The 26,387-nt window shown below is 56.9% G+C and overlaps 11 protein-coding genes across 11 annotated transcripts; 6 read left to right on the plus strand and 5 right to left on the minus strand.

Moving 5' to 3' along the window:
• Nucleotides 1–250: 250 nt before the first annotated feature.
• On the plus strand, nucleotides 251–768 carry ACA1_058460 (uncharacterized protein; the record flags this gene model as incomplete). The annotated part of the gene is made up of 2 exons (XM_004339155.1): nucleotides 251–425; nucleotides 677–768. 2 exons carry the CDS (start codon nucleotides 251–253, stop codon nucleotides 766–768), a joined length of 267 nt encoding a protein of 88 aa, XP_004339203.1.
• A 691-nt stretch (nucleotides 769–1,459) lies between these two features.
• On the plus strand, nucleotides 1,460–2,240 carry ACA1_058470 (uncharacterized protein; the record flags this gene model as incomplete). The annotated part of the gene is made up of 5 exons (XM_004339156.1): nucleotides 1,460–1,516; nucleotides 1,577–1,756; nucleotides 1,816–1,836; nucleotides 1,888–1,941; nucleotides 1,977–2,240. 5 exons carry the CDS (start codon nucleotides 1,460–1,462, stop codon nucleotides 2,238–2,240), a joined length of 576 nt encoding a protein of 191 aa, XP_004339204.1.
• Nucleotides 2,241–3,293: 1,053 nt separating this feature from the next.
• ACA1_058480 (uncharacterized protein) lies at nucleotides 3,294–3,581 on the plus strand (the record flags this gene model as incomplete). Its single annotated transcript, XM_004339157.1, has 1 exon — nucleotides 3,294–3,581. The coding sequence occupies one exon, from the start codon at nucleotides 3,294–3,296 to the stop codon at nucleotides 3,579–3,581; it is 288 nt and encodes a 95-aa protein (XP_004339205.1).
• A 1,209-nt stretch (nucleotides 3,582–4,790) lies between these two features.
• Nucleotides 4,791–6,437, plus strand: ACA1_058490 (uncharacterized protein; the record flags this gene model as incomplete). Its single annotated transcript, XM_004339158.1, has 5 exons — nucleotides 4,791–5,147; nucleotides 5,513–5,686; nucleotides 5,763–5,841; nucleotides 5,992–6,134; nucleotides 6,210–6,437. The coding sequence occupies 5 exons, from the start codon at nucleotides 4,791–4,793 to the stop codon at nucleotides 6,435–6,437; spliced, it is 981 nt and encodes a 326-aa protein (XP_004339206.1).
• A 368-nt stretch (nucleotides 6,438–6,805) lies between these two features.
• Nucleotides 6,806–8,451, minus strand: ACA1_058500 (phenylalanyl-tRNA synthetase beta subunit, putative; the record flags this gene model as incomplete). The annotated part of the gene is made up of 4 exons (XM_004339159.1): nucleotides 6,806–6,987; nucleotides 7,102–7,507; nucleotides 7,607–7,926; nucleotides 8,268–8,451. The coding sequence occupies 4 exons, from the start codon at nucleotides 8,449–8,451 to the stop codon at nucleotides 6,806–6,808; spliced, it is 1,092 nt and encodes a 363-aa protein (XP_004339207.1).
• Nucleotides 8,452–9,179: 728 nt separating this feature from the next.
• Nucleotides 9,180–10,950, plus strand: ACA1_058510 (SPRY domain containing ran-binding protein; the record flags this gene model as incomplete). The annotated part of the gene is made up of 4 exons (XM_004339160.1): nucleotides 9,180–9,245; nucleotides 9,350–10,414; nucleotides 10,560–10,731; nucleotides 10,817–10,950. The coding sequence occupies 4 exons, from the start codon at nucleotides 9,180–9,182 to the stop codon at nucleotides 10,948–10,950; spliced, it is 1,437 nt and encodes a 478-aa protein (XP_004339208.1).
• A 735-nt stretch (nucleotides 10,951–11,685) lies between these two features.
• On the minus strand, nucleotides 11,686–15,025 carry ACA1_058520 (protein kinase domain containing protein; the record flags this gene model as incomplete). The annotated part of the gene is made up of 11 exons (XM_004339161.1): nucleotides 11,686–11,848; nucleotides 11,967–12,368; nucleotides 12,442–12,589; nucleotides 12,763–12,863; nucleotides 13,009–13,076; nucleotides 13,177–13,286; nucleotides 13,398–13,580; nucleotides 13,712–13,790; nucleotides 13,888–13,952; nucleotides 14,030–14,684; nucleotides 14,942–15,025. 11 exons carry the CDS (start codon nucleotides 15,023–15,025, stop codon nucleotides 11,686–11,688), a joined length of 2,058 nt encoding a protein of 685 aa, XP_004339209.1.
• Nucleotides 15,026–16,121: 1,096 nt separating this feature from the next.
• On the plus strand, nucleotides 16,122–19,304 carry ACA1_058530 (Fbox domain containing protein; the record flags this gene model as incomplete). Its single annotated transcript, XM_004339162.1, has 12 exons — nucleotides 16,122–16,661; nucleotides 16,759–16,799; nucleotides 16,821–16,905; nucleotides 16,933–17,039; nucleotides 17,156–17,373; nucleotides 17,493–17,586; nucleotides 17,717–17,847; nucleotides 17,992–18,123; nucleotides 18,231–18,382; nucleotides 18,531–18,666; nucleotides 18,765–18,874; nucleotides 18,981–19,304. 12 exons carry the CDS (start codon nucleotides 16,122–16,124, stop codon nucleotides 19,302–19,304), a joined length of 2,070 nt encoding a protein of 689 aa, XP_004339210.1.
• Nucleotides 19,305–19,494: 190 nt separating this feature from the next.
• Nucleotides 19,495–20,345, minus strand: ACA1_058540 (2oxoglutarate and iron-dependent oxygenase domain containing protein 2, putative; the record flags this gene model as incomplete). Its single annotated transcript, XM_004339163.1, has 2 exons — nucleotides 19,495–19,617; nucleotides 19,707–20,345. The coding sequence occupies 2 exons, from the start codon at nucleotides 20,343–20,345 to the stop codon at nucleotides 19,495–19,497; spliced, it is 762 nt and encodes a 253-aa protein (XP_004339211.1).
• Nucleotides 20,346–20,598: 253 nt separating this feature from the next.
• On the minus strand, nucleotides 20,599–22,685 carry ACA1_058550 (uncharacterized protein; the record flags this gene model as incomplete). The annotated part of the gene is made up of 6 exons (XM_004339164.1): nucleotides 20,599–20,698; nucleotides 20,794–20,941; nucleotides 21,024–21,180; nucleotides 21,272–21,323; nucleotides 21,417–21,536; nucleotides 21,637–22,685. The coding sequence occupies 6 exons, from the start codon at nucleotides 22,683–22,685 to the stop codon at nucleotides 20,599–20,601; spliced, it is 1,626 nt and encodes a 541-aa protein (XP_004339212.1).
• Nucleotides 22,686–22,943: 258 nt separating this feature from the next.
• Nucleotides 22,944–25,642, minus strand: ACA1_058560 (protein phosphatase 2C domain containing protein; the record flags this gene model as incomplete). The annotated part of the gene is made up of 9 exons (XM_004339165.1): nucleotides 22,944–23,090; nucleotides 23,192–23,308; nucleotides 23,395–23,501; nucleotides 23,576–23,782; nucleotides 23,891–24,019; nucleotides 24,167–24,313; nucleotides 24,406–25,161; nucleotides 25,359–25,469; nucleotides 25,588–25,642. 9 exons carry the CDS (start codon nucleotides 25,640–25,642, stop codon nucleotides 22,944–22,946), a joined length of 1,776 nt encoding a protein of 591 aa, XP_004339213.1.
• Nucleotides 25,643–26,387: the final 745 nt, after the last annotated feature.

A 26,387-nucleotide genomic window follows, 5' to 3' on the forward strand; every position in this document is an offset into this window, starting at 1 on the left:
GCGGGTGTCAAAAAAAATAAAGGATACCACATAGTAAGGCTCCAACTCTGGGCGCTTGCACACCCTTGTCTGGGCGTAGAAAGACTGTGGAATGCACAATAGATGAGAAGAGCAGGCCAGCAGTATTGGCTAGACATGTACAGGTTCCCACTCAGTATGTGCAGAGATTTCAAGGGCTGGTTGATTGTATAAAACAGCCACCATGCCAATGCATTCTTCTTGCTCCAACAACCACCAGCTCCACATCACCATGGACCACAATACCCCTGCTCCTCAGGCCTTCGCTGAACTCCTGGTGGAGCACAACCTAGACATGAGACAGGTGCTGGGCCACCTGGCAGCAATGGCTGCACCCCAGGCAGTCAACCAAGCCCCCATCAAGACTGAGGCTCTGCCACCACATGGGATCCACCTAGACAAGATTGGTCACTTCAAGGTATGGTTGTCTGTGTGTTGAATAGCTGTGACTTGTAATGGTAATGTGTGTGTATATGTGGTTGTGGGCATTGGGGGGGGGGAATATGGCAGGAGCAAAGTGACCACTTGATCACACGCTCAACAACTACCTTCAAGAAGGGAGTCATACAGCCTGAACTCAAGGGCTTGCCACAAGAGCTTGCCTGTGTTGAGTGGACATGGTCCATCAACGCTAACCTCACCAACTGCATGTTTGCAGACATCCTCATCAATGTGGTGCAAGTGCTAGACAAGTGCAACACAAACTACATGGATGTACACAGGTTCTGCAAGCAGCACTACTTCAACTGAGACCTCAACTCATGCAAGTGTGTGATGCACCAAGCCAACTCCTATATTGCAGAAGTGACCTACATGTACATTGTCGCTGTCTGTTAAGCCAGTTGAAGTGAAGTCTTTACTAACACCCTAGACAGGGTCTTAATGGATCAGTTTTGTGGTGGGGCATCTTTGTGATGTTGCAGTTGTGGGAGCAGGTGACCCCCCCTGTGGAAGCTGAGATGATCTATGTGCCTGTCATTGAGACCTTTGATGCCATGCTGGCAGCAGCATGGCGTGACCTCTACAACCAGAACATTGACATGACCAACTACAGGCACTGCCGCTTCAAGGGGAGGTGGATGTCAAAGGAGAAGGGGCCCATTGCAAAGTGCACTTGGTTGAGCTGTGCACATCACAAGGCTGAGAGTGATGAGGAGGAGGAGGAGGAGGAGGGGGACAACAACGACAGCAATGGTGAGGAAGATGACAATGTGGAAGAGGAAGAAGAAGAGGACCAAAAGAGCTCCAAGACACCCAAGAAGGTACAGACATCAACAATTTGTGTGTGCAATCTAACCTGGAGCTTTGTGTAAGTGTAGTACACAATAGGTAGTGTCAACAACAGCCAAGATCTTGCTTGTTGTGTATGGTACAACAAAAACAAGAAGACCAAGTGGACCTGGCAGGAGGCACAAGACAACCCCAACTTGGTGATGGAATCATGGTGTGGCAACTGGAGCACCACCAGACACTTTGTCACCAAGTGGTGTCTGGACTGGTATGTATTCCATGTCTTGCAAATTGCGCAACACACTCACCAGTGGCATGGAATGTGCAGCAAGCCAAGAATGAGAAGCTTGCAGCAGAGGTGGTGGAGCTGAAGCAGAAGCTAGATGCCAAGGAGCAGCACCACCACCATCACAAGAAGTGCAAGCGCCCCAACACCCTGGCAGTGGCGGCCTATGAGGACCCCTTGATGCAAGAGCCATTGGAGAAGAAGGCCAAAGCAGACAAAACAGTACATGAACACTAAACACATGGTCCAGCAGTGAGCTCATCATTCTAGCCCATGTGAAGGAAGACAAGATCCTAGCCAAGGTACAGCATCCTGCTGTGTCACACACGGCCTCCCCCCCTCAGAGTGACCAGGGGCTAGAGGCTGAAGCTGCCAGGCCTAGTGTATGCAAACTGTTCCTGTTGAGTGTATGTCCAGACACTATGCTAATTTGTCTATACAGATCACAGGCGTGCTCCTTGTGCACAACATGGAGCTGGAGCGCCCAACCAAGTCATGCGACAAGTGCTGTGCTGTGCTAGGCCCAGTGTTCAAGTGCATCACCTGTGCATTGCACGTCCCACTGTGCAACGTTGAAGTCTGCATGTGGTGCATCAGGCACCTGTGGACCAATGCTGACCACAGTGGCCACATCTGGCAGGTGGTGTACCAGCCCACTGATGTGGGTGTTGTGGTGGAAAGCCTCAGGCCTTGGCTCCAGGCATGAGTGCAGAGCCATGTGCCCACCTGCAAAGAGATAGACGCTGGCCTAATGCAGCAACTGGAGGTACATCTAGACATTTTTCTGCTCCAGTCTGGGAATGACTAAGTCTTGTCTGTGCAGGCCATTGGCTCCTGTGTACACAGCAAGGCGCTGGCGCCCACTGAAGAGCAAGGGCAGGAGTACAGTCAGCAAGAGAAGCAACAATCCTCATCAGGAACACCCAGCTTGGAGCCACAGAAATTCAAGGACAAGATTGGGTCGCAGGACAAAGAGAATGAAGGGGAAGGGGAAGAGGAAGAGGAAGAAGAGAACACAAAGCCTGGTACATGCCAGCCTCTCTCCCTCTTTCTCTTGTATCTTAACATGTGTTTGTGTCTTGTTGGCAGAGTCCAGTCACTGCACCATCATTGGCTGTTAAGGTATGCCACCACCCCCAACTCTCAGTCTGCACATGTAGTACATGATGATGCAAGATCACAAGCTCATCAACAACCTGCAGCAAAGACGCCTTTGCGCCCAGCCAGCTCCTCCTCACAGGTGTACCACAGCTAGGCAAAACAGCAAGGACACCACCTCGTGAGGAACCTTGTGATCCTCTTCTCTTATGCAATAAACACACTTTCACCACAGACAACAAGGTGATTGCTTCCTTGTCTAGACAATGCCTGGGCAGGTGGTACTGCAGATCACAGGTGGTTGTTTGAGGCCAACAAGAAAATAAACAAGATGAAGAGCAAGTGGCAGATGGAGCACAGCAACACTGCACCACGCCCTACCCCTATAGCACCACACCCTACCACTGGCATGCACCTGCGGCCACACATGCAACACTATCAGCCCTGTTGGCTTATAGACTACGTGGTCTATACCCCCCCCTCACAAGTCACACCACCTCTCATGCATGAGCCCCCTTCTATCATCATCAATGAGCTGTGCTGTGAGTGAGATGAGCTCCTCCAGAAGTTGGCAGCGCAGAGGCAACTCCTGGAGGAGGCAACATCAACACTGAAGGCAGCAGACAAAGCTGTCATCCACCACATCAGCACCTCCATCCTGATGGCCATAAAGACCACCTACTCCATGGCACCCATGGACATACAGGTTGGCTGCTCTGTGGAGTTCTATGATACCTTCACCCACAGGTGGACCAATTACACCCCTCAACGCCGCCACTCCAACTATGACACCTACCATCTTTGCACCAACATTGACCTGCTCCAGTCCATACTGCCAGGCTGGGAGCTCACCAGATTGACGTTGCTCATTGCTGAGGATGTGCTCACCTACTGCCTTGTTGCTTTGGCCAAGCACCTGATCTACAAATCTACTCAGTGGGCTGTGTGACCATGGGCCTGAGCTTCTTCTACCTTCCCAATCCACTTCCTGTACACTTCATTCCTTGCTACACTAAGGGCACCCCCTTCCACCAGCTCTTGTTCTACCAGGAACACCAGCCAACCACACACAAGCAGAAGGGAAGAGCGCAGAGGAGCCTGACCCTGAGGCCCTCACTGCAACTATACACAGCCCCACTTCACCTTCCCCACATGCCCAAGCTAATGTCTACTCTTCCTCTCCACACAGCACATCTGACTCTGCCAATATGTGAACCACAGCTCTTGTTTATGCATAAACTCATTTCCTGACCCAATTGTCCAGATGTGTCTGACTGGTGGCCACAGTGAACTTAGAGGCCTTGGCCATGGCTGTGGGCCTGGCCTTGGGCCTCTTCCTTGCCAGCTACTTCCCCAGGTGGATAGCACATGCTGGTGCAGTCCTCTTCCAACCAGCTGGCGTTGCTGCAGTCATGTCCTGGCGGTCATAGACTTCATCCTCTTCATCCTCTATGAACAGAATCTTGTTGTCATTGTCAGCAGTGTCAGTCCATGGGTCCACCTCATGGTACCATTCCCCCCCACAGTTGATCCACGCCATTGACATCCTCTCAGCGCCTTCATCCTGGACCACACACAGGTATGTCCAGTCCTGTGGTGGGGCTTGTAGGTTGCTGAGGATGAAGGAGGCCTCCACCAGCATCCAGTGTGGATCCTCAGTTGTCCCCAATTGCAGGAAGGGTGAGAGTGTCTCCCTCTTGTGAGCAAGGGCCTTGTAGTCATGGTCCTCACTCTCAGGATTGTCAATGTTGTCAATGAAAAGCTCAATGAAGACCTTCCATGGTGCAACTGTCCCAAAGGGACATTTGATGCCAAGGTGCTGGAATGCATGGTCACACATGTCCTGCTGCTGGTTGAGGAATGCCAAGAGCTTGCTGACGTAGGTGTCTGTGTGTGGAAGCCTGGTCCCAGGCCTGCAGCACAGCACAGGGTAATTGTATAGCTTGTCCTTCCTGGCTTCCCTTGCCTGTGTGGCCATGGTCACTTGCTCTTGCTGTGGTGGTCCCCCAATGGCCACTGGGCCTAGACATGACTGCCCTTTTGCTTGAATGTAACAGTTTGTCTATGACTTTTCCCCTGGTGCTGCTTCAACCCCTGTGGACTCTGCACTGGCAGATGGAACAAAGTGGTGTCTAGCATTGATACTCCTATTCTCACAATGCAGTGCAACAAGCTTGCTGCCAAGGTTAGCGCCACCACCACTGCCCTCATGCAGATCTGGGGCTTTGATGGACGCCAACACTATGCCCTGGCCCACATGCTTGCCACCTACTTCACCTTCAAGCCAGCAGCCCTTCTCAAGGAAGTCATTGCCCTCAGCCTGACCGTGCCAGACCAGCAGCAGTCTCTTGATCATGTGCTCCTCACCAACCTGCAAGACCTCCTCACCCAACCTCTCCATGGAGCTGCAATCATCAGGGCGTTGGTCTCTCCTTCAGTCAGTACAAACGCCTCATCTTCTACCTTGGGAAGGATCCCCACAACCCTCAAAATCGTCCTCTCCACTTGTCTACTGGTATGTCTTCTACTCCTACTCACTGATGTCTGCTCACTCTTCTCATCTTCAGGTTCACCAGTTCCCCATCTCCTCCCATCAGTGGAGTCTGTTCACTCCTTCTGGCATGACAAGATCACCAAGGTCTGTGGTTTGTGGACATTTGTGTTGAATGGTCATGCTGCAACAGTCTCAAGCCATCCTTCACTGTGCCCGTCACCCTTTGAGTGTGCTCCAACGATCCAATGCTTCAGTTCTTCCTCCAGCAAGGGCCAAGCTCAACAGAATGGTGCTGCATCTACTGCTTTTGGCTGCGCCACTTCCCTGGCTCACAATCCTCCCAGCTGCTTCATGTTGATGTCATGCGCAGACAGGCCACCACACAGGGCCTGGGAGGCTATCCAGATCCCTCTCACACTGAGCCCCTGGTCAAAGGTGTCAAGCCTTACAACATCATGTTCTGTGTTTTACATGCACTCACCCACATTGGCGACCTGGTGGTCAACTGGCTCCACAACTGGACAATGAACCAGCCAGACCACCAAGTCCTTTTGGTCAAGGTAAGCTGACTGTGCCTCACCCCCTCATCCCTCATCCCTCTGCTTGCTCACATTGCCTTTCTCCCTTCCCTCAAAGCTCAACTCTGTCTTGTTTGGCCAATGGGTGCACCTCGCCATCTCTGACATGGCGCCCATGCAAGGCTGGCACCTAAAAGGTTGCCATGCAGCTGCTCTTCTCAAGGTACTTCCTTCTCCCTTTGTCTTGCCCTCACATCTGCACAATTTCAACTTGTCTCAACAGGCCTTCCCCACAATCTGCACTGCAGTTGGGGTTCCACTGGAGGTGGCTGACTGTGTGGAATCAGTCCACCACCTGTTCCACATCATGTACATCTTCAACCCATTCCTCCCTTCTCACAAGGAAGATATGGTGTGGTTCCAGGCGAACATGAGGCAGGTCATGGAGACCTTCACCACCATCATCTGCAGCCACCATCAGCCCAACTATGTGCATGAGATCACTGAGCATGCCACCAACCTTCTCAGTGCTGGGGGGCTCTGCCCCTTCTGCAACGACACACAGGAGACCCTTCAGTGCATGCTGAAGGCCGCCTTCCACAACTGGTCTCCCCACTACAGTGGCACCTCCACCATGGACATGCTTTGGATGGTGTGGGAGCAGTGGTTTATGAGGATGCAGGTCTGTGTCCTTGAAGGCTGTGCATTGATTCCCTTCCTCAACACTGACCTCAAGCGCCAGCTCAGCATTGAGGCCCTCCTCTCTTCCCCCTCTACTGCTGGCGTTGTCTAGCTCTGTCTGATCATGTTCAGATGGTCTCTCTCACACCTCCACCTCATTTCTCTTCTCTTTTCTTTTGTATCAACCACATGTCTTGAACTGCCATCTCTCTTGTCTACCAAGATCTCCCACAAAGCTCTTCCCTCCAAAACGCTGTTGTCTGGAAACCTATGGCATTTCCCCCCCCTTTGCTTTCCCCTTTCGTCTAGCAGCTTCCGTAGAAGACCAAACTAGTTCAAGTAACACAGGCCGACAGTGGGGAACTGTATTTTTTCTTTTGTTATTCATTTTCAATTATCATTTTTCGCTTTTAGGTAATTTGTAGAGCATTTATTTTGCTGGGACAAAAAGAGGGGTGCGCATGGCCACGGGAGCGGACGTCACTTGCTGGACTGGGCGAGGAACCACTCGCGGGCCTTGGTGGTGATGAGAGGCGCCACCTGCTTCCACTCGAGGCCGCTGGCCGCGAGCTCGTCCTTGCCCTCCTTCTCCACGTCGGCGACCACCCACTTGATGAACGCCGCGATGTGCTTCTTCTCCATGCCTCCAACCGACTGCACGCCTGGGGACACGACAAGTAGGACGCGAGTAATCATCAGATCACAGCACCGTGTGCGGCGTGTGTCGTGTTGTGTGTGTCGTGTCGTGTGTGCGCTGACGAGTTAGGGCGAGGTACCCTGCTGAAGGCGAGGCTCGGGCAGCATGAGCTCGACGTACTTGCTGGCGTTCTCGGCCGTCGGGGCCTTCACCTGGGCGGCCTTCTTGGTGCCGACCACTCGGTGCTTCTCGCCCTTGGTCTTGAACACGAACGAGGCGTAGACCTCGCCCGACACGGCCTTCATCTTCAGGCCCTTGGCGCTGGGCTCATCGTCGGTGGCGAGGTCGACGTTGATGGGATACCACACGAGGCCCTCGCCCGGCCCGCGCACGCCAAAGGTGCGCAGCACCCACGGGTCCTCTGAGTCGATGGCGTCGGTGAGCCCGTTGACTGTGTCGAGGCGGCTCTCGACGTGGGCCGTGTCGGCCAGGTTGAACTCCATCGCTTCGGTGTGCCACGGCAGCACATGCATCTCATCGGGCAGCTAGATGACCGAAGCGAAGACGTAAGATGCGAGAAGAGTAGTAAAGTAGAGGAAGAAAGTTGAAGATGAAAGGGTGGGCGGGTGGGTAAATACGGGAACGGTGTTGTTGTGGGTGAGGAAGGCGGTGAGGTCTTCGGGCTCGTAGAGGATGGCATCGTCCATCTGGATGGCGAAGACGGCAAAGATGGGCTTGGCCAGCATGCTCAGGGCCACGCCCTTCTGCACGCGCGCGCCGCACCACTCGCCAAAGACGGAGAGGCGGGTGTAGGACTGGTCGGCGTGGGGGCGGAAGAGATCGGCGAAGTAGGCCCGGTTGTGGTGGACGTACTCGCCCAGCCCGGTGCCCTTGTCCAGGAAGGTGTTACGGCTCTGCGCGCCGACCCTGCCGCCAGCCTCGATCGTCACGCCGCCATTTTGGCCTATGGATGAACAATTAATTACAACAAGAGTAGAAGGAGAATGGAGAAGGTCAGCCACTCGCTCTACCCCGTTGGGGTGTAGATAGACTGGAGATTGTGTAGTGATCGGATTCGAATTGATTCGAGGGTTGCTGCAGGGCCGCGGAGGAGAAGGGCGAGCATGGAAGAGTAACCAGTGGAATAGGAAGAGTCCCCCTTACTCTTCCTATCCCACCGACTTCTCTTAGCTGCCATGGCTTGGGTGTTGTTGGATCTTCTTGACGGCTGGCTCGAGCTTGAAGCTTGCACCTCGTACCTTGCGAACGCTGTATGGAAATTTGGGGGGGGGAGGTGAAGCGTACCGTGGAGCTTGACCTTGCCGCGGTACAGCAGGGGCTTGGTGAAGGCGATGTGGAGGGGCATGATGGGTTGGCCCAGCAGCTTCTCGGCCGCAGCGGACTTCTCCAGGGACGTGAGGACGTTGTGGAGGCCCTTGATCTCCGGCCAGGCCACGAAGGTCACAGATTCGTTGTCGTAGTTCTCCATTCGAAGTAGTAGAGGTAGGGTGGGTTGGGTTGTTGTGTTTTGTTCCAAAAACAAGAAGGGCCATTTATGTGGGCGAAAAGACCGGAATCAGTGAACCCAGAGATGGGCGGAACTCTGTTCACTGCAGTTCTGGAGCTGCACGTTCCTTTGCTTTTCCCGCATGCTTTTGCAATTTGGTAGCACACAAGTGTCAAATTACTGTATGCACAGACACTACCCAATTCTTGGCTGTGTGCAAGGTTGATGAAGTGTTACAGGCAACACTTGCGCACACAGCCATTTTCCATCCAATCGTGCTGTTGGGGTTCATCAATTTTTATTATTATTATTTTGTATTGCTGATAGATGTTGGTTCCCACGACTGGTGGTGCTCGTAGGGTACGAGAAGCAGCCAACCGCAGTACCTTCTGAGATGCCCGTTCAGGACAGCCCAAGCGCGCGCCGCGCCCTTTCGTCTGGGCAAAAGGGAACGGGACGCAAGCGGACGGGTGACCGCTGCGTCCAGATAGAATGCCGTAAATTGTTCGCCGTTTCTGCTCCCCATTTCGCTATTTGTACGCCCTTAGTCCACGCCATCATTGTGGGACACATATCACCGTGCAATAAAATAATTTTAAATTGTATTATTTTTATTTCTTTTGTTGAGTTCTCATCTGTTCCCGAACCATCTTTCGGTGGCAGTTCACCGGTGCGCACTCGCCAGCTGAACGGTTGGCTCGCTGAGTTGTATGGACACCATTCGCTCCATCTTTCGACGACGTGCCAGCCAAGCCTTTGCGCCTTGGAGAAGACAGGTATTATTTTATATTTAATCCTTGTTTTTGTGTGCGATGATGAACTGCATCACTTGGCCTTTTGGGGGAATGCTAAGGTGGTGGCCGCCTATGGACACTGCCAGATGAGTGAAGAAGAAAGCGTGAAACAGCCTGAGGACTGCTGGCTCCTGCAGTTGATGCCAGCCGAGCTGCTTCACGAGATTCTACATGCCCTGCTCGCCGCGGGCGAGAAGGACTGCCAGCGGCAGCTGCGCGACGTAGCGGCATGGTGCCTCACCTGCTCGGCCTTCAACGACGTCTGCGACGACGAGACGCGCTGCCGTCTGCGCTGCCTGGCCGCCTACCCGGGCCTCTTCAGCCTGGCCTTGTCGCCCCTCTTCGGTGCACCCAACACCCACTACGTAGCACCTTCATCTGCCTCATCTACTTCCCTTTCATCTTCCCTCTCTACTTCATCTTCTACGTCATCTTCATCTTTTCCCTCCACAACGACTTCATCCACACAATCCGGTTTGTCATCTTCTACGTCGATGCCATCCTCCTCTCAGAGGAGAGGAGCTGCCGAGGACTACTACGTCGACGGGCTCAGGCCGCCGCGGCTCACCTGGCGCCAGCGCTTCGCCCTGCTGCCCCACCTGCCCCAGCGCATCGCCCTGTGCGCCAGCGAGCGCGAGGCCGCACACGCCGCGCAGGCCGCGCACGCCGTCGTTGGCGGCGGCCTCCTCAAGCGCATCTTCCGCAAAGAGGAGGACTCGTGCTCGGCCGAGCACGACGAAGTCGTCTTCACCGTCGACGCCAAGTCGGGCCGGCACCACACCAACACCACCGGCCTGCACAACAACCTCCTCGCCGACCACCCGTTCTTGTCCACCAACGAGGCCGCGCTTCTGCGAGTCTTCGACGGCGATGGTGGTGCTTGTGGTATCGACGCGGCCAGCGGTGTTGACGGCAGCGACGCCGCCGGTGCCGGTGATGAGGTGGCGAGGCGAAGGCGCGCGCTGTTTGTAGACTCGCTGCTGTACCGGGGCGTGGAGTACTTCGAGATGGTGGTGCTCAACAACCAGGTGAGCTGGAATCGCGCGGTGGCGATCGCCGTCGCGCAGCACTTTGACAGCATGAGCTTCCTCGGGTGGACCAGTACCGCCATCGCCTACCACTCCGACGACGGCACCATCAGAGGCGGCGAAGTACGGCTTTCCTCACCCTCCCACCAGCACCTTGCGTTGCTCGTGCCCTGAGCTCACCGCACACGACACACACGACACACACGACACACACAACACACACAACACACACGACACACACGACACACACGACACACACGACACGCAGGAGAATGAGGTGTACAGATCCAAGATCTTCAGCACGGGTGCGATCGTGGGGTGTGGCATCGACTGGGACGCGGGCGATCTCTTCTTCGTCTGCCTCGGCGCGCCCAACGAACCCGCCGAGGTCCACCTTCATCGGCCGCGACTCGACCGGTTGCCGTGGTACCCTGCCATCGGTACGCCGCTTCTACACGCCTGGCGTGTGTGTCGTGTGTCACATGCGTGTGTGCCGTGTGCGGCTGATGCGAAGGATGTGTGCAGCGTCGATGAGCAGAGGCGACGAGGTGAAGGTCAACTTTGGGCAGGAGCCCTTCGTGTTCGACCTCAAGACGTTCGTGCACAAGAAGCGCGCGGGCGATCTGTCGTCCCTCGTCGTCCACACCGCCCTCCTGTAATTAATACCTCTTTTATTTTGTGTAAACTAAATCCGCCTTTTTTCCAACTTTTGGTGGGGATTTACCCCCCAGTCTCCAACACGCCGCTCGGTTCGAGGCAGGGGATCTACAGCGCGAATTCGTCAGCCGCGCAGTTGTAGCCTTGACTGGCAATGGAAATAGGCGCAAGGGTCTCCGTAGATACGACTACCGCAAGGCGCTCCTGAAGCGCCTGGGCCACGAAGACGACGAAGTCAGCCTGATGGGATGCTGCATAGCGGACTTCAGAACGCATCTGCTTTGTGGTGCCGAGATCGAGCGTTCTTGCACACACGGGAGGTTTTGGGAGAAGAGGTGAGGTGGACCGTGACTACGGCCACGAAGCGTATGCATACTGAGCCCCCCACCACTTTGCCTCACGAGCAGAGGAAACGAGCATGACCAGCAGTGGCACGGCGACGAACTACAGCACCGGGAGTGGTGTGAGGAGGCCACGCCCAATGTTGTGCTACCTACCAACAAAGGCGACGTTACCAAGCTCGTGCATGTCGATGCTCATCCACGGCACGGGCAAGACGGCGCTGGCCGCCGACCTGGCCGACAAGAGCGGCAGCGACTTCACCCAATAATGCTCTTTATGTATTTGAGTGTGAAGAGAGATAAAACAGACAACAAACAGAAAGGTGGAGTTGTGTACACAAACGACAGGTCGGGCGGCTGGCCATCAGCAGCAACACACATGCGAGGCCCCCGAGATCAGACGATGCCGGCGCATTCGGAGGTCAGGAATCGGGTCACGTTCTCGTCGCGCAGCGAGGCAAGGATGTCGTCGGGGCACTGCCAGAGGTTCTTCCTCCTCTCCCGCAGGCTCTCGAAACACGCAAAGAACGGATGGTTGATCGCGTCGTACGCCGTAATCCTGACACACACCGACACGACACGACACGACACGCACCGCACACGCGCAGACCTGTGATGAGTGGCGTGGCACGCACAAGACACAACGACCGAGGGCGGGTCGGTGGTTGCTGCAGTACCGCTGCTCGGGGTCGAAGGTGAGCATTTTGCTGAGCAGGTCGAGAGCCTCCTCCTTGGTGCGCTCGTCCATCACGGCCACGGCGCCGGCGTTGGCGAGATCGAGCGGCTCGTCCCTCCCAGGCGCAGCCACCACGGCGGCCTTGGCCTTGCCCTTGGCCGCCTGGCCCTGGCCCTTGCCCTTGCGCCGCAGCGATCCCGCTGGTGGCTCGTCGTAGTCCTCCTCGGGGAAGAACAGCTGCCGCAGCGATCGGGTGGGCTCGGCCTCGATGGCCGGGTGGGTGTTGAGCAGCGTGAACCGCGAGGGCATGTCGCCCAGCGTGCGCACGCAGTCGGCGTAGGAGAGGATGCTCTTCAGGATCCGGTCCTGGTGGTCCGTGCCCGTTCCCACAAACAGCGGCTTCCTGCACGCCGCAAGTTCGAATGAGACAAAGCGTGTTGTGTGTCGTGTCGTGTCGTGTCGTGTCGTGTCGGTACTTGAAGAGAAGTTGTGCGAGGATGCATCCGCAGCTCCACACGTCGGCGGCCTTCCAGTCCTCCTCCGACAGATTCTTCTGCAGGTGGGGCGCCGTCAGGATGATCTCCGGCGCGCGATAGCCCAGGTACGACGAGGCCGGCAGGATGTCTGCACCCGAAGGCGGACGCGGACCACACAATCAATTATTAGTCACGCCAGCGCGGAGCTGTACCCCCCGGTGGTGGTGTGTGTTTGTGTGTGTGGTTGTGTGTGGTGGTGGTGTGGGGTGGGTGTGTGTGCGTGTGCGTGTGTGTGTGTGTGTGCGTGTCAGGATTACGAACCAAAGGGCTTGTTGCACAGATTGCGCGCCTTGCCGAGCGAGGTGAGCCAGATGCGCCCGTTACCCGCGTGACTGAGCATGATGGAGGTCGGTTGGATATCCCTACCAGCGCGCCGGAGAGTCAGTCAGTCATGGTGATTCCCCCCCCCCGACATAGGAAGAATGTGACAAAATAACAACAACCATGAAGAAAAAAAAACAATAATAGTAATTTGTGCACAAAGTGGGCACCACTGGTGGACTGTACCGGTGCACGATGTGGGCTGAGTGAAGATAGCAAACGGTGAGCAGGAGCTGGTTCATCAGGTGACGAAGCTTGATAGGGAGAAGAAGGATATAAAGAAGGAAGGAGGGTGAGCCAGAGGAAAGTGGTCCACTGGATTGGCACAAACAAGTGATGGCACCCGGGACCTACCTGGGCTGTGTTGAATGGGGTGTTGATGGCGTTGATCGCGTGATCTAGATCATACTCGACGAAGGGAAGCACCATGTAAACATCATTCTTTGTTTCATCCCGCATTATGCCTGGCCAATGACACGACACCAACACACGACACGACAGGACACACGACACGACACGATCAGCAAACCACAGGACGCGCCCATAGACAACGCCGGCCAGGTGTTTGTTGTTACCTTTAAGCTCGAGGATATTGGGGTGAGAGAGACTGTGATGCAGCATGGGCTCTCGGAACACCAGCGTGTTTCCTCCGCTGCTGGGCAGCTTCTTCAACGCTACTACGTCCCCTTGCTTCTTCTCCACGGCTCGCCACACCGGACAGTTCCTGTGCGACCCGCGCCTACAATCGATCTTGTAATCTGCAGGAACGGAGCAGCGAGACTGAGTACGTCTGCGGTGGTGCGCCAGGGTGTGTGTGGTGTGTGTGTGTCGTGTTGTGTGTGTGTGTGTGTGTGTGTGTGTGTGTGTGTGGCAGGGCTGCGCAACGTACCCGTAAACTTATGGACAAGTGGACCGGTCGGTGTGGACGATCCCCAAATCCACGACGACAGACTCCAGCTCGTGGGCATCTGTGCGTAATAGACAAGCCACACGCACACGCACACGCACACACGCGGTGAGGAGTCCAACCAGATGCCGCAGAAGGGTGGGGGGCATAGTTGGTACCGCTATGGGGACCGACGGTATGTAATTCCAAACTGACCATATCTGCTCCTGTGTCTTCCTACTCTCTGTGTGTTGGTTGTTTGTAGGGGGGAAGACCAGTCAGCCAGGCGGCAAAGGTGGTGGTGGGTGGTGGGGCCGAGACTGTATCGCGTGCCTTCTTCCAACATCATGCACTTTCGTCGCAGCTCCTGCATCTCCTCCTTCTCGATGCGCAGCTTTCGTTCGAGCTCGACTCTCCGGCGCTCCATCTCCTCCAGGCGGTGCTTCTCCTCCTCCTCGCGCCGCCGGTTCTCCTCCTCGCGCTCTCGCAGCTTGTGCTGCTCCGCGGCCGTGCGCTTGCGCGTGTCCTCCTCGAGCCGCTTGCGCTCCTGCTCCTCGGCCCGCCGCTTCTCGTCGCGCTCCAGCTCCAGCTGCTGGTGCTGGCGCCTCATCTCCTCGAGCTCGCCCATGCGCTTCCGCTCCTGGTCCTTGAGCCGCGCGAACTCGGCTTCCATGCGCCGGTTCTCGGCTTCGATTCTCTCCTTCTCGGCCTCGAGCCGGGCCTTCTCCTCCTCGGCGCGCCTTCGCTGCGCTTCTTCGAGCCTCACCTGCTCGCTGAGCTCCTCGCGGTGCCGCCTCTCCTCGTCGATTCGCTGTTTGTCCTGTTCGGCGCGGCGCCTCTCGTCCTCGGCGAGCTTGTCGCGGGCCTCTTTGTCCTGCAGGTATCGATCGATGGCCTCCCTGAGCTTGTAGTTGGGCACCACGTCCTGCTTGTAGAAGTTGGTATTGCATACGGGGCAGGTGGTCTCCTCGTCATCCTGCAAGATGCAGGCAGCAGAAGAGGAATGAGATCAAGTTGTGTACAACTTTTTTGAGATTCAATCTCGAAGGTAGACTCGATCGAGCGGTTGTGGTGAGATGATGTACCTTGTGCCAATCAGCAACAGTTGTCTCGCTGAAGGAATGACCACAAGGCGCCATCACAGCATTTTCCTGATGCATTATAACAAAAAATCGATTGATTGAGCTGAGCCAAAAGGAGGACCCAAGAGTTAATGAAGTCTAGACGTTGTACCATTATCTCGTATGTTACGGGATCTTCGAAGATGAATCCCATCGATTCATCCATCGGCTGGCCTTCTGCAGTATCCCAATTCATCTTTTTCTTCTTTACGAGCTTATCGGCAGACCTTGATCTAGATTGCGTTTCGCAGGTGCCTCTCCACGCGGCACGATTTATATAAGCTTGGCGATAGAGATGGGGCGGGGACTTGCGTCTCCTTCCGCCGAATCTACTCACCAGGCCGTCCTCTCAATCTCAAGTTTGAGCGTGGTTGGAAATTTCCCTCCCCGGTTGTGCGAAATTCGCTTTTCTGGTCAGGTCGGCTCTTAGTTGTGGGCGGAACGAGTGCCATTGTGGCTTCGCTGATGCCCGATGCCACTTCGTGACCGTCCCGTTCATACGTACGCCTTCCCGTTATGCACCACAAGCCTGGTGTGCATGATCCTGGAAAGAAACTTAGTGCCGTTGAGAGACATCTTCCTACCAGCTGCTCGTGGCGGAGTGCAGGTGGGGCACTTCCAAGGAAGGCAGGGGAGATACACACGCAAACGGAGGAGTTGTAAACGCAACCATGGTCTGGCGAATGTCCGCTCTGCGCAGCTCTTCATTGAAGGCGAGTGGCCTGTCGCGTCGCGTGGACGCACAGCACACGCAAGGGAGAAAGTAAATGGTGGCACGTTGCTCCGGGCAGCCGTTGCAGTTTTTTCCCACAGGCTGGGCATTTTGCGGCCAACCTGGTGGACGTTTTGAACATTGTCACTGTACGGCCATCCATCATCAATCACTCTGCACACATCTCCCTTCTTGATCTCTTCTCTCAATCAAATCAGCCTCTTCGCTTCCTGTCTCCTCCGAGTCCGTGCCATTTAATAGTATTTTTTTTCAATTTTTATTTATTGTACATCCCCATCCATCCGCATCCTCATCTGGCTTGTAGAGGTACTCCCCACTCCTTCTTGTAACAATGCTTGATTGTCAAAGCGGACCGTGAGGCGCAAAGGAGGCGTTATTGCCACTTCACGAAGGCATCACCCTGGCTAATCGCTCGCTCATCAAACGTAGGCCACAGCGCTTTGCGCAAGCACTCCCGCTCGAGGCACGTTGGGGATGGAGAAGGAAGAAATCCATCAACAGCCGATTCCTCCATTCGCGTGAATCTCAAGACAAATCGATCGATTACCATCAGATTGGAATGTCAGCCACGGGCACGACGGTGAAGAACAAGGGGATGAAACGGAAGGAGCGGGACAGCGATAAGTTCTTTGAATTCATCGAGAGCCCGCCCATCACGAGCCACGCAGCGCCTGGTGCCGAAGAACATGGAGAGGAAAGCGGAGATGGACAAGCACAGGGGGAAGGAAGCAGTCGCGAGCCGCATCCACAACCATCATCCTGCACACGCGAGGGAGGAAACGCCATGATCGAGGCTGCCAGTGCCGGCACGGTTGAATCGTTGGCCGCTATCGTGCGGCCACCATTGATGGAATTGATGGGATCCGAGTCGCTCAAGGATGGCTTGTGCCAGCCCGTTACGCCACTCAATCCTGAGGAGGAGCTGCGGAGCATTCGCACCTTCGTCGGGACGATCGCACACGGCATCGGGCAGCTCCAGCACACGCTGCAGAGATCGCAGACCCAATGGCACTTCAATCACATCGTTGGGCAGCTCTCTCAGCTCTCGCAGGAGCTCACCGGCCAGGTCGAGCAGACCACCTCCCTCTACACTCTTCTGGTTCGCCTCCTCCTCCTCTCTCGATTTCTGATTTGGAAAAAAATCAGCCATTAATCTTGTTCTACTTTTACTGCTTCTCTTTCATTCTCTTCATCAGCAAAATCACAACTGCCTGGATGAGATGAACCGCAAGGGAGCGTCCTACGCCGGCTTCTTCAGGTGCGCACCGCCCTCGCTTTCTTCCGAGTGTTTGTGTGTTCATGATCTCACCACCCGGCCATCTTTTTGCTCGCTACCGCGCAGCGTTCTCCCCGAGGAGTGCACTCTGCAGGTACTCTCGTTCCTCTCCGAGCGCGACCTGGCGAACGTGGCGCTGCTCAACCGACAGTTCAAGCGGTTGGCCGAAGACGACGCCATTTGGCGACTCTTGTCGATGCGGTACCACAACACACAAACACACACACACACACAACACACCGTCGCACACACTGCCGCACACATGCGATTATTGAGTCGTTAACGACTGACACGAGTCACCACCGCTCCGCGCGCAGGCGATGGAAGAAGGCGAGGGACAAGGGAAAGGACAAGGCCAACAAGAGGCGACGGCACGCGTGGCGAGAGTACTTTATCGGTCGTCGGCGCATCGACGCCAACTGGCAGGAGGGGACCTACGCGCTGCGCACCCTCACGGGCCACGACAACCAGCTCTACTGCGTCCAGTTCGACGAGGACAAGATCGTTTCGGGCTCCGAGGACGAGACCATGAAAGGTTCTCTTTCCTTCCTCTGCTGTGCGTGTGCGGTGGTGTCGTGTGTGTCGTGTCGTGTCGTGTGTGTGTGTGTGTGTGTGTGCGGTGGTGCGTGTGCTCACCCCATGGGGTGCGTGCAGTGTGGGACATTGCGTCGGGCAAGTGCTTGAAGACGCTGAAGGGCCACACGTCGGGTGTGTGGTGCTTGCAATTTTGGCACGACCGTTTGCTAAGGTACCTTAAATAGAAATAATTAATACTCGAACAAATAACAAATAAAGAATAAAGAATAACAAATAAAGAATAACCAGAATAAAGCTGTTATTTTTAAAAAAATTATATTGACAATTGTTTTGCTGTGTAGTGGGTCAGAGGATTCCACTATTCGGCTTTGGAATTTGGAGACGGGCAAGTGCGAGCACATCCTGAACGGGCACCGGTACGGCGTGTGGAGCCTCCAGTTCGACGACAGCCTCATGGTCAGCGGAGCCGAAGGTACCACCACCATCACCACCACCACAACAAATAAATAAATAAATATAACAACAAACAAATAAAGAACAATAAATGAATAATAATGCTAATGTAGCGTGTGCCTGACGTTTGTGTGCGCTGCCTCGTCCTCCCCCCACCCCATAGACCAAGCGATCAAACTCTGGGACATGAACACGCTGCAGTGCACGAACACGCTGCTGGGCCACAAGAGCGACATCTGGTGTCTGCAGTTCGACGCCGCCCAGCAAATGATCGTCAGCGGCAGCGGCTACGAAGGTATGTCTAGCCACGAGCCGCTCTCTCTCTCTCCCTCTCTCCCTCTCCCCATTCAAACACGCAGTAGGCTCACTGTGTGTGTCGTGTGTGTCGTGTGTGTTGCGTAGATCGAACGTTGAAGTTGTGGGACATGCGCACGGGCTCCTGCGTGATGACGATGGCGGGCCACCTGGGCGCGGTCAACTCGCTCTGCGTCTTCTACGCCTCGCAGAGCCATCCGCACTGCATCCTCTCCGGCTCCGCCGACCAAACCATCAAAGTGCGCACCCGTTGCCTCTCTCTATGTGCGTGCGTGCGTGCGTGAGAGCCATCACAGAGCTGACCACATTGTGTGTCGTGTCGTGTCGTGTCGTGTGCGGTGGTGCGTGTGTCATGTGTCGTGTGTCGTGTCGTGAACCGCATAATAGGTGTGGGATAGGCGCATGGGACTGTGCGAGGCCACGCTCGAGGGGCATCAAGGCGAGGTCCTGTGCATGAAAATGGCCGACTCCCGAAACCCGCGCATCGTGTCGGGCGGCGGCTCCACTTGTAAAACTATCAAAGGTACGAAAGGCGACGGGGCTTCCCGCCTCCACCTCTGCCGCGTTGCTCACGCCGGTCTCTCTTTCTCTTTCGCTCTCTCGCTCTCTCGCGGGGCGTAGTGTGGAAGGACTGGTACAGCAACCTCAGCAGCGTGACCGCCAAACGGGACCGCATATCGCTCTCCCTCTCTGGCCATGACAATGGCGTGTGGGGCCTCCAGTACGACGAGGTACCCCCATCCCCCCCTCTCCAAAGAACGCGCGTGCGGCGTGTGTCGGTGTGTGCGGTGTGTGCGGTGTGTGCGAAACAAAAAGTTATTAACAACAACCAAACAGGACAAGATCATGTCGGGGTCGGCGGACAAGACCATCAAGATCTGGGACTTTAGTTGCATCGTCGACGAGGAGCAGCACCACCAGGAGCATGTGGAGGGAAGAGGAGGCGAGATGACGATGATGATGGGCAGCGGCGGCGGCGAGAGCGTGGTGGTGGTGCGAGAGGAGGAGGACGAACACGAGCGACGGACGTACGTCATGGAGACCGACGACGACGGGGACGAGGAAGGCGGCAACAACAACGGCGGCGGCGGCGGTCTGACGCAGCGGGTCATCGTGCAAGGCAAGCGCAGACGCGAAGAAGACGACGACGAGAGCGCCTGATAGCGATGCCGACGACGATGGCGATGATGATGATGGTGATGGAGGAGGAGCAGGTCTGTATGGAGTGTGTATTGGACGGATGGATGGCAAATGGAGAGTGTATCTACAGGCGAGAGAAGAGAGGACTGTACAACAAGACGAGGCGAGAGAGGGAGAGATGAAGAGAGGTGACTGCCGTCTCTCTCTCTCACTACTCGAAGGGGAGGGTCTTGCTCCATACGATGAGGTTGATGCGTTCGCCCTCCTCGAGCTTGACCGCCTGGTGGATGTGCGAGCCCAAGTGGATCAGCGCCGTCCCGATCTCGTGGTCCACCTGCCCACATCGTTACGACTTCGACGTTAGGGGTCATTCAAGAAGATGAAGATGAAGAAGATGAAGGTGGAAGAGAGAGTGTGCTATACCCGATGCTCCTGCTCCTCGGCGGCGTAGCGGTGGAGCTGCTTGGGGAGCCGCACGACGGCGCTGTCCTTGCAGCCCTGGAAGAGGAGGTGGCCGCCCTTGAAGCCCTCGCGCCCGAGGCACACGTTGAGGGTGATGTCGGCGTTGTCGACGTGCTTGTCCAGCTTCTTGTCTTGCGTCGGCGAGTAGCGGACCGTGAAGGCGTGATGATAGCGCAATCCAAGACCCTTGCCCTTGCCGACTCCATCTTCGGCTTCTCTGCTCGGCGCTTGAGAGGGCAGCGAGGAGAAGAGGATGTCGGCGATGGGCGAGATGATGCGGGCGCAGATCTCATCCATGAGGGACTTGAATCCGCATGTGTCGAGGATGGCGCCGTAGCGATTCATGCTGTTGGGTCGCGCCATCTCGACGCCGCTTCGCTCGAGATGGTCGAGCTCCTGGATGAGTCGATCGCAGAAGTCTCGCCGCAGGCAGGCAAACTTGAACACGCCGAACAGGGGAGTGTCCATCACGCTCAGGATCGCATCTTGCGTGCCCTCGCGCAGCGCTTCCAGTAACCGGGGCTCGATGAACTCCTCGTGGTACGTGTACAGGTCCGGATGCAGCGGCGTGTAGTGTCTCGGTAGTTGCTGGCTGTCCATCTTTTTATGATCTATTTAGATGAATTAAAAATCAAGATGAAATAAATAAATTGTTTTGTACACCTCAGGTGACGTTCTCTTGGTTGTTCGTCGTCGTCGCTCCTTCTTCTTCTTCGTCTAGTCGTCTTCTTGTGCTGCTTTGCTTGACCGGCCACCTGCTGTTCACTCCACCTTCGCCTCTCTTTCTCTCGTCTTTCCTTCCGCTTCCCCAATCGCTCACGCTCCGCTCTGTCGTTTCGATCAAAAGCCACCATCAACTCGCCGGCGAGTGCGCTCTTTTGTCCGCCTTGGCCAGGGCGTGCGCGATCGTGTTCTTCACGTCGACCTGGAAGCTGAGCCGCACCGTCTTCCACCTTTACGTCACCACCGAGTCAGCGACGCACACGCACCACCGCACACGCACACGCACACGCACACGCACGACAGCGCTAGAGGGGAGGGGAAGAACCATTCGGTGACTTCACGCTGGGTGCGGTCCATGACCTCGGGGTCGGAGAGGTGGTTGAGGAGGGCCGGCAGCTCCTCCGTCCAGTCCTCCTTCACCGCCGGCAGCGGGCAGTCGTCACCAAACGGGATGAACGAGTCGTTATCGTAATCTGATCCAGCACACGCACACGTCAGGTGATGCGTCGTGCATGTGTGCGTGTGCGTGTGCGTCGTATGCGTCGGGTTGCGTACTGGCCCACTTGGTCTTGTCGATGATGGGAATCGAACCGGCCTCGAGCGCTTCGTAGATCCGATGGGTCTCCCGGTTGATGGCGCTCGGTGCGAGGGTGATGGCCGAGTCGAGCATCAACCGACGATCGCGCCAGATGTCGTAGTCCTCCCGCCGCAGCTGCAGACCACCGACGACCGACGACGACGACACCCATGTGAGCCATTTAGGGGGCACATACGGCGCCCTTCGACCATTGTTGTCAGCGTACCTTCATCACAAAGCAGCGGCCGTCCAGCAGAAGGGATCGGTAAAACGCGTCCCTGCAGCGCGCCAGGGCCGGTCCAGATAAGCGGCAGTGTGACACGACACGCACGACACGCACACGCACACGCACACGCATGCACAAGCATTACCTGCGCGAGGAGACGCTGCCGATGAAGGTGCACAAGTGCGATCGTCTGCTGGCCGTGGGCACGATGGAGTTGGAGTGCAACAGCGAGCCGAATCCCGCGCGCGTTCCAAGCGGCATCCACCTAAGCGCCATACAACCGCATACGGTCAGCCCAACGACACACACGACACACACCACCTCATGACACACACGACACACCGGTGCACTACGCTACGACGTACTTGACGTTGGGATAGCGCTGCTTGATGGCGCGCGACCAGTAGGGCCGATACACGAAGTTGGCCTGCGCGTACCAGTCGCGGTCGGCGCACGTCGACTGGGGCAGCACACCACCGCCATTGCCGCCATTGCCATCACCTTCTCGCCTGCCTCGCTTGGCTCGCTCCAGCGTCGCGTCGTCATCGCCTTCAGCTTCAGCTTCGCCGTCGTCGCCGTCGTCGTTGTCTGCGGCCTGGCCGGCGCGGGCCATGGCCATGGCGACGTCGTCGTCGGCGAGGAGGCCGGCAGAGGTGGTGGAGGCGGCGGGCTTGCCCTTGCGCTGGTAGTCGGGGTACTCGTCATCGGAATGGATGACACCGAGGACGGAGATGCCGAGCTGGCGCGCCTGCTGGAGGTAGTTGTGGATGAACTGGTGGTCGCGGCCGACGGGCGAGCAGGCCTTGGTCTGGACGACGATGATGGAGTGATTGCAGAAGAGATTCTTGTAGCGGCCATCGCGCCACAGGTGGATCTTGCGCTCCTCGCGCTCGCGCTCGCCCACCATCGCATCGCCCTTGCGCCGAATGACGGGGCCGCGCAGGTCATCGCCCAGATCGGAAGATGACGATGAAGATCGGCCGCTACTCGATGCAGCAATCTCGGCTTCTCCCTTTTCCAGGATGAGATTGACGCTTCGGCGCGGCTCGACCGCTTCGAACATGACGGACTGTATCCAATCGTGAACGAGGAAGTCGGGCACCACCCTGCTCTCGTCGAGCACGATCACGTTGAGTGCGGAAGCGTCGCCATCTCCATGCGCGCAAAATCGATAGGGATTCGTCTTGTCGAAGGAGATGCCGCCGGCCTCCTGGCCGTAGGAGACGATCTGCACCAGGCTGGCCTTCTCCCGGTGGTAGCCGAAGAGGCCGATGTAGAACATGCCGGCCATCACCAACAAGGGGAAGGTGAAGACGAGGCAGTTCGCCAGTCCCTTCTTTCGCACGGTGTGAACTGCTCGTCGCAGGGCCATCATTGACAGCCACACCATCCGCGCGCACAGCGAAGACGCCATGGCGTATGTTGCAGACAAATGATGAAGAGAGATTGGGCCGATTTAGATTGATCTCGAGTTTAAAAAAGAAATCGGCTCTTTTAATCCCTCACTCCGGAGGAGGTTGACACGTCCGTGTTGTGAAAGATGATGAACGTGAGAAGCGAAAAGAGAGAAGTTGAACACACAAGTCGTGTTTGCATGGATCGCAGGTGTACATCGCAATGGTCGTGAAAGAAGAAAAAGAAGATGATGGAGGGAGAGAGAAGGTCATCGATACTAGAGGAGGCGGACGACCACGGCGCAGATGTCGTCGCCGCTGCCGAGGTAGTAGGAGTGCTCACGAATCCGCACAGCGGCGGTGAGTGCATTCCGCTCCTTCATCGCAATGGCCGCCGACTCCTCGTCCGACAACACGTCCCACACCTTGCCACCGCCACCGCCACCGCCACCAAGGTCAGCTCTCCACGCACGCGCAGGCTCACGCCAAGTTCGTGTGGTGCGTGTGGTGCGAGTGGGTGACGTACTCCGTCGCAGGCGAGGATGAGATAGGCGTGCTTGGCGTCATCTTCGTCGTCGTCCTCGACCACCTTCTTCCTTTCCTTATCGCGCGAAGACTTGAGAGGCGCCGGTGACGCCGCAGCCTGCAGCCAGACGAGCGCGCGCGTTTCGTGAACGTGCATTAGCAACACTGCACCCGCGACGCACACGACGCAGGGCAATCTCTTACCTTGGAAGGGAGTGGAATGGTCATGATGGTGGGTTCCTCCACCACCTGAGGCGACCACGAAAAATCGCCCAACGCGCGCGAGACCGCCAGGCCACCGAATCCGCCGCCTACGGCCGGAGTCGAACCGACGCACGCCCGTCAGCTCAATGAGTGAAGGGGGGGGGAAGCAGCGGCGGCGTACCGGCAAAGAGCTTGCACACGCGGTACTGCTTGGCGTAGTCGCTGTCGACCTTCACGAGCCCGCCCACGGCCCGCACGCGTCGCGACTCTTCCTCCAGGTAGGGCTTGTGGTCGAGCGACACCCGCTGGACCTGGTTGCCGTAGCAAAAGACCGCGCGCGAGTCTCCCGCGCCGGCGACGTAAACCGTGTTGCCCACGATCAGCGACACTGTCCACCACCAACCACCACCAATCAGCCAAGTTTATGATACCAACACACGACACACACGACACGGACGAGGAGAGAATAGAGTGGGGGTGGGGGTGGTGGGGGTACCGATGGCAGTGCAGCCGCACTCCTCGCGCAGATTGCTCTTCTGGAAATAGGTGAGCATGCGCTGGTGCACCTCAGCGAACGACCGGCGAAGCGCGCCCTCGGGGTCGCTGGGACTCAACGCCAATTGCTCTGCACACCACACACACACACACACACACACACACACACACACACCACACACACACAACACAAGCCGAGCCAGCCGGGCAACAACAGCAACGGGTCAGCCCGTACCTCCGCCACAAGGGGGATGGGACAGTGTGGAGCCAGCGGTACCGCTCAGAATGATGTGGAGGTTGTCCGCCGCGAACCGCGACGCGTGCTTGCCGCCGTGACCATCGAATACGGCGAAGTAGTCTTCGTCGTCCCTGCCGGTGAGAGAGCTCCTGACCATCAGCGTATCCTCGTTCTTTCGTCCCAGGCCTACATTGTGCGCGGGCGCGACGAGGCCGACATACAGAAGCGAGCGATTGTCAGCACATCGCTCACAAAACGCAGTGCGTGCGTGAACGTACCGATCATCTTGGCGCAACCGAAAGCGAAGCGCTTGCTCGGGGTTCCCTCTTCGTTGGGGGTGATGTAGAGCGGCCAGTCCTTGGGCAGGCGCGGTCGCTTGGGCACCTTCTTGCTGCCCTGGTCGCCGCCCTTGCCCTTGCCCTCTCCCGAGCCGTCGCCCTTGCCGCCGCCGCCGCTGCCGTTGTTGCCCTTCTTCTCCCCGTCGCCGCCCTTGAACCGCTGCAGGAAGCGGCCGCCCTTGCTCCGCTTTTCGTCCTTGTTCTTTTGCTTCTTGGCCTTCTTTTCCTCCTTCTCCTTCTCCTTCCGCCTTTGTCGGTCGCTCTTCTTGCTGTCCTCTCCGCCGCTCTCGGCCGCTGTCGACGCCGGCGCGGCCGCGCCGCTCTCCGCCGACGCTTTCGGCTCGCCTTCGTTCTTCGACGACGCTTCGTTTTCGCTCTTGTCGGCTTCGGCCTTGTCCTTGTTCTTCTTCCCTCGTCTTGCCGACTCGGGCGTCTCGTTCGACGAAGCCGCAGCGTCGCTCCCCGAGGCAGCGGGAGCGGGGGTCGCTTCATCATCAGCCGCCGCAGGCGTGGCTGTGGCCTTCTCTCCTCCTTCCGGCTGGGCGGCCTCGCCATTTCCATTCTCCTTGTTGGGCTTCTCGCCACTCGCCTCGCCACCGGGGGCCTCGGTGCTCGAGGCCTCGGCCTTGTCCTTCTTTTGGATGTCCGACCCCGCATTGCCATCCGCTCCCTCCGTGCCCGAGGGCAACACCGTGTCTGTGCAGGTTGTGTGTTGTGTGTTGTGTGTTGTGTGTGTGTGTGTTGTGTGTGTGTGTATGTGTGTTGTGTGTGTGTATGTGTGTGTGTGTGTGTGTGTGTGTGTGTGTGACGACAACCGCACCAAGCAGCGAGCGGTAAGCATAGGACGCAGGCGGGCGGGTCAAGCGCGGGAGGAGGAAGAATGGGTGTCTCACCTGGCGAGACGTCGATCTCGATGAGTCGGGGGATGAGCTTGCGCAGGGAGGTCGGCACGTTGGCCAGCTGGGTGCCCCGGAGGTACAGCCGCTCCAGCGAGGCCAGCTCGCCTGTTGAGGTTTAGGATATGGGCAGAAGGGGAGGCGTGTGAGCAAACAGGCGCCGATTGCGCAGTCACACCAGTGCACACACGACACACACGACACGACACACAGATCTGCAACTTACCGAGCGACTCAGGCAGCTTGAGCGGAATGCGATTGTTGCCGAGCGACAGAAGCATCAAGCGCGACAGATTCTTGATTTCTGTCAAATAGGGAATGTGTGGTTTGCCCCAGCCGATCAGCATTGCGCAACAACACGCGCGAAACGAACAAAGTAAAGTGTGAGGGTGAGTGGGTGCGTGAGTGGGAGCGAGAGAGTAGCAACTCACCATCGGGAATTTCGGGAACGGCATTGCCCGAGAAGTGGAGCTCGTGCAGACACCGCAGCTTGAGCAGCTGCGGCGGGAAGGTCTCGAAGCGGTTGTAGCTGAGGATGAGCTGTCGGGAGGAGCTGCCGATCTCGGGCCGCGGCTCGCAGAAGGAGGGCAGGTCCTCGAACGAGTCGGGCAGCACGGAGACGAAGTTTTGGTAGAGGTTGATGTAGGTCAGGAACTCGAGCTTGGCCAGCGACTGCGGGATCTGCTTCAGCTGGTTGGCGCCCAGGTGGATCTCCTGAAGGCTCAGCAGGCCACTGTAGTGATGCATGATATTTGGATGGTGGTCAGTAGCCACGTCACACGTGCTTCTTCGTGGCACAACTACACAACCATGTGCGCACACACAACACGCATGTGTTCTTCGTACCCACACATTCGCTCCAACATCTCAGTGTATCTGAGGCGATTGTTGGTCACGTAGAGGATCTGCCAGAGGAGTTGCATTTGTTAGTTTTTATGGGGAGGAGGTGGGTCACCACGACACACCGCTGGCGAAACCGAAAACCGAACCTTGAGCGGCAGCTGCGCGAGTTCGATGGGGAGGTCC

The sequence above is a fragment of the Acanthamoeba castellanii genome (genome assembly GCF_000313135.1).
Source record: "Acanthamoeba castellanii str. Neff unplaced genomic scaffold scf7180000084599, whole genome shotgun sequence".
Lineage (NCBI taxonomy): Eukaryota > Discosea > Longamoebia > Acanthamoebidae > Acanthamoeba > Acanthamoeba castellanii.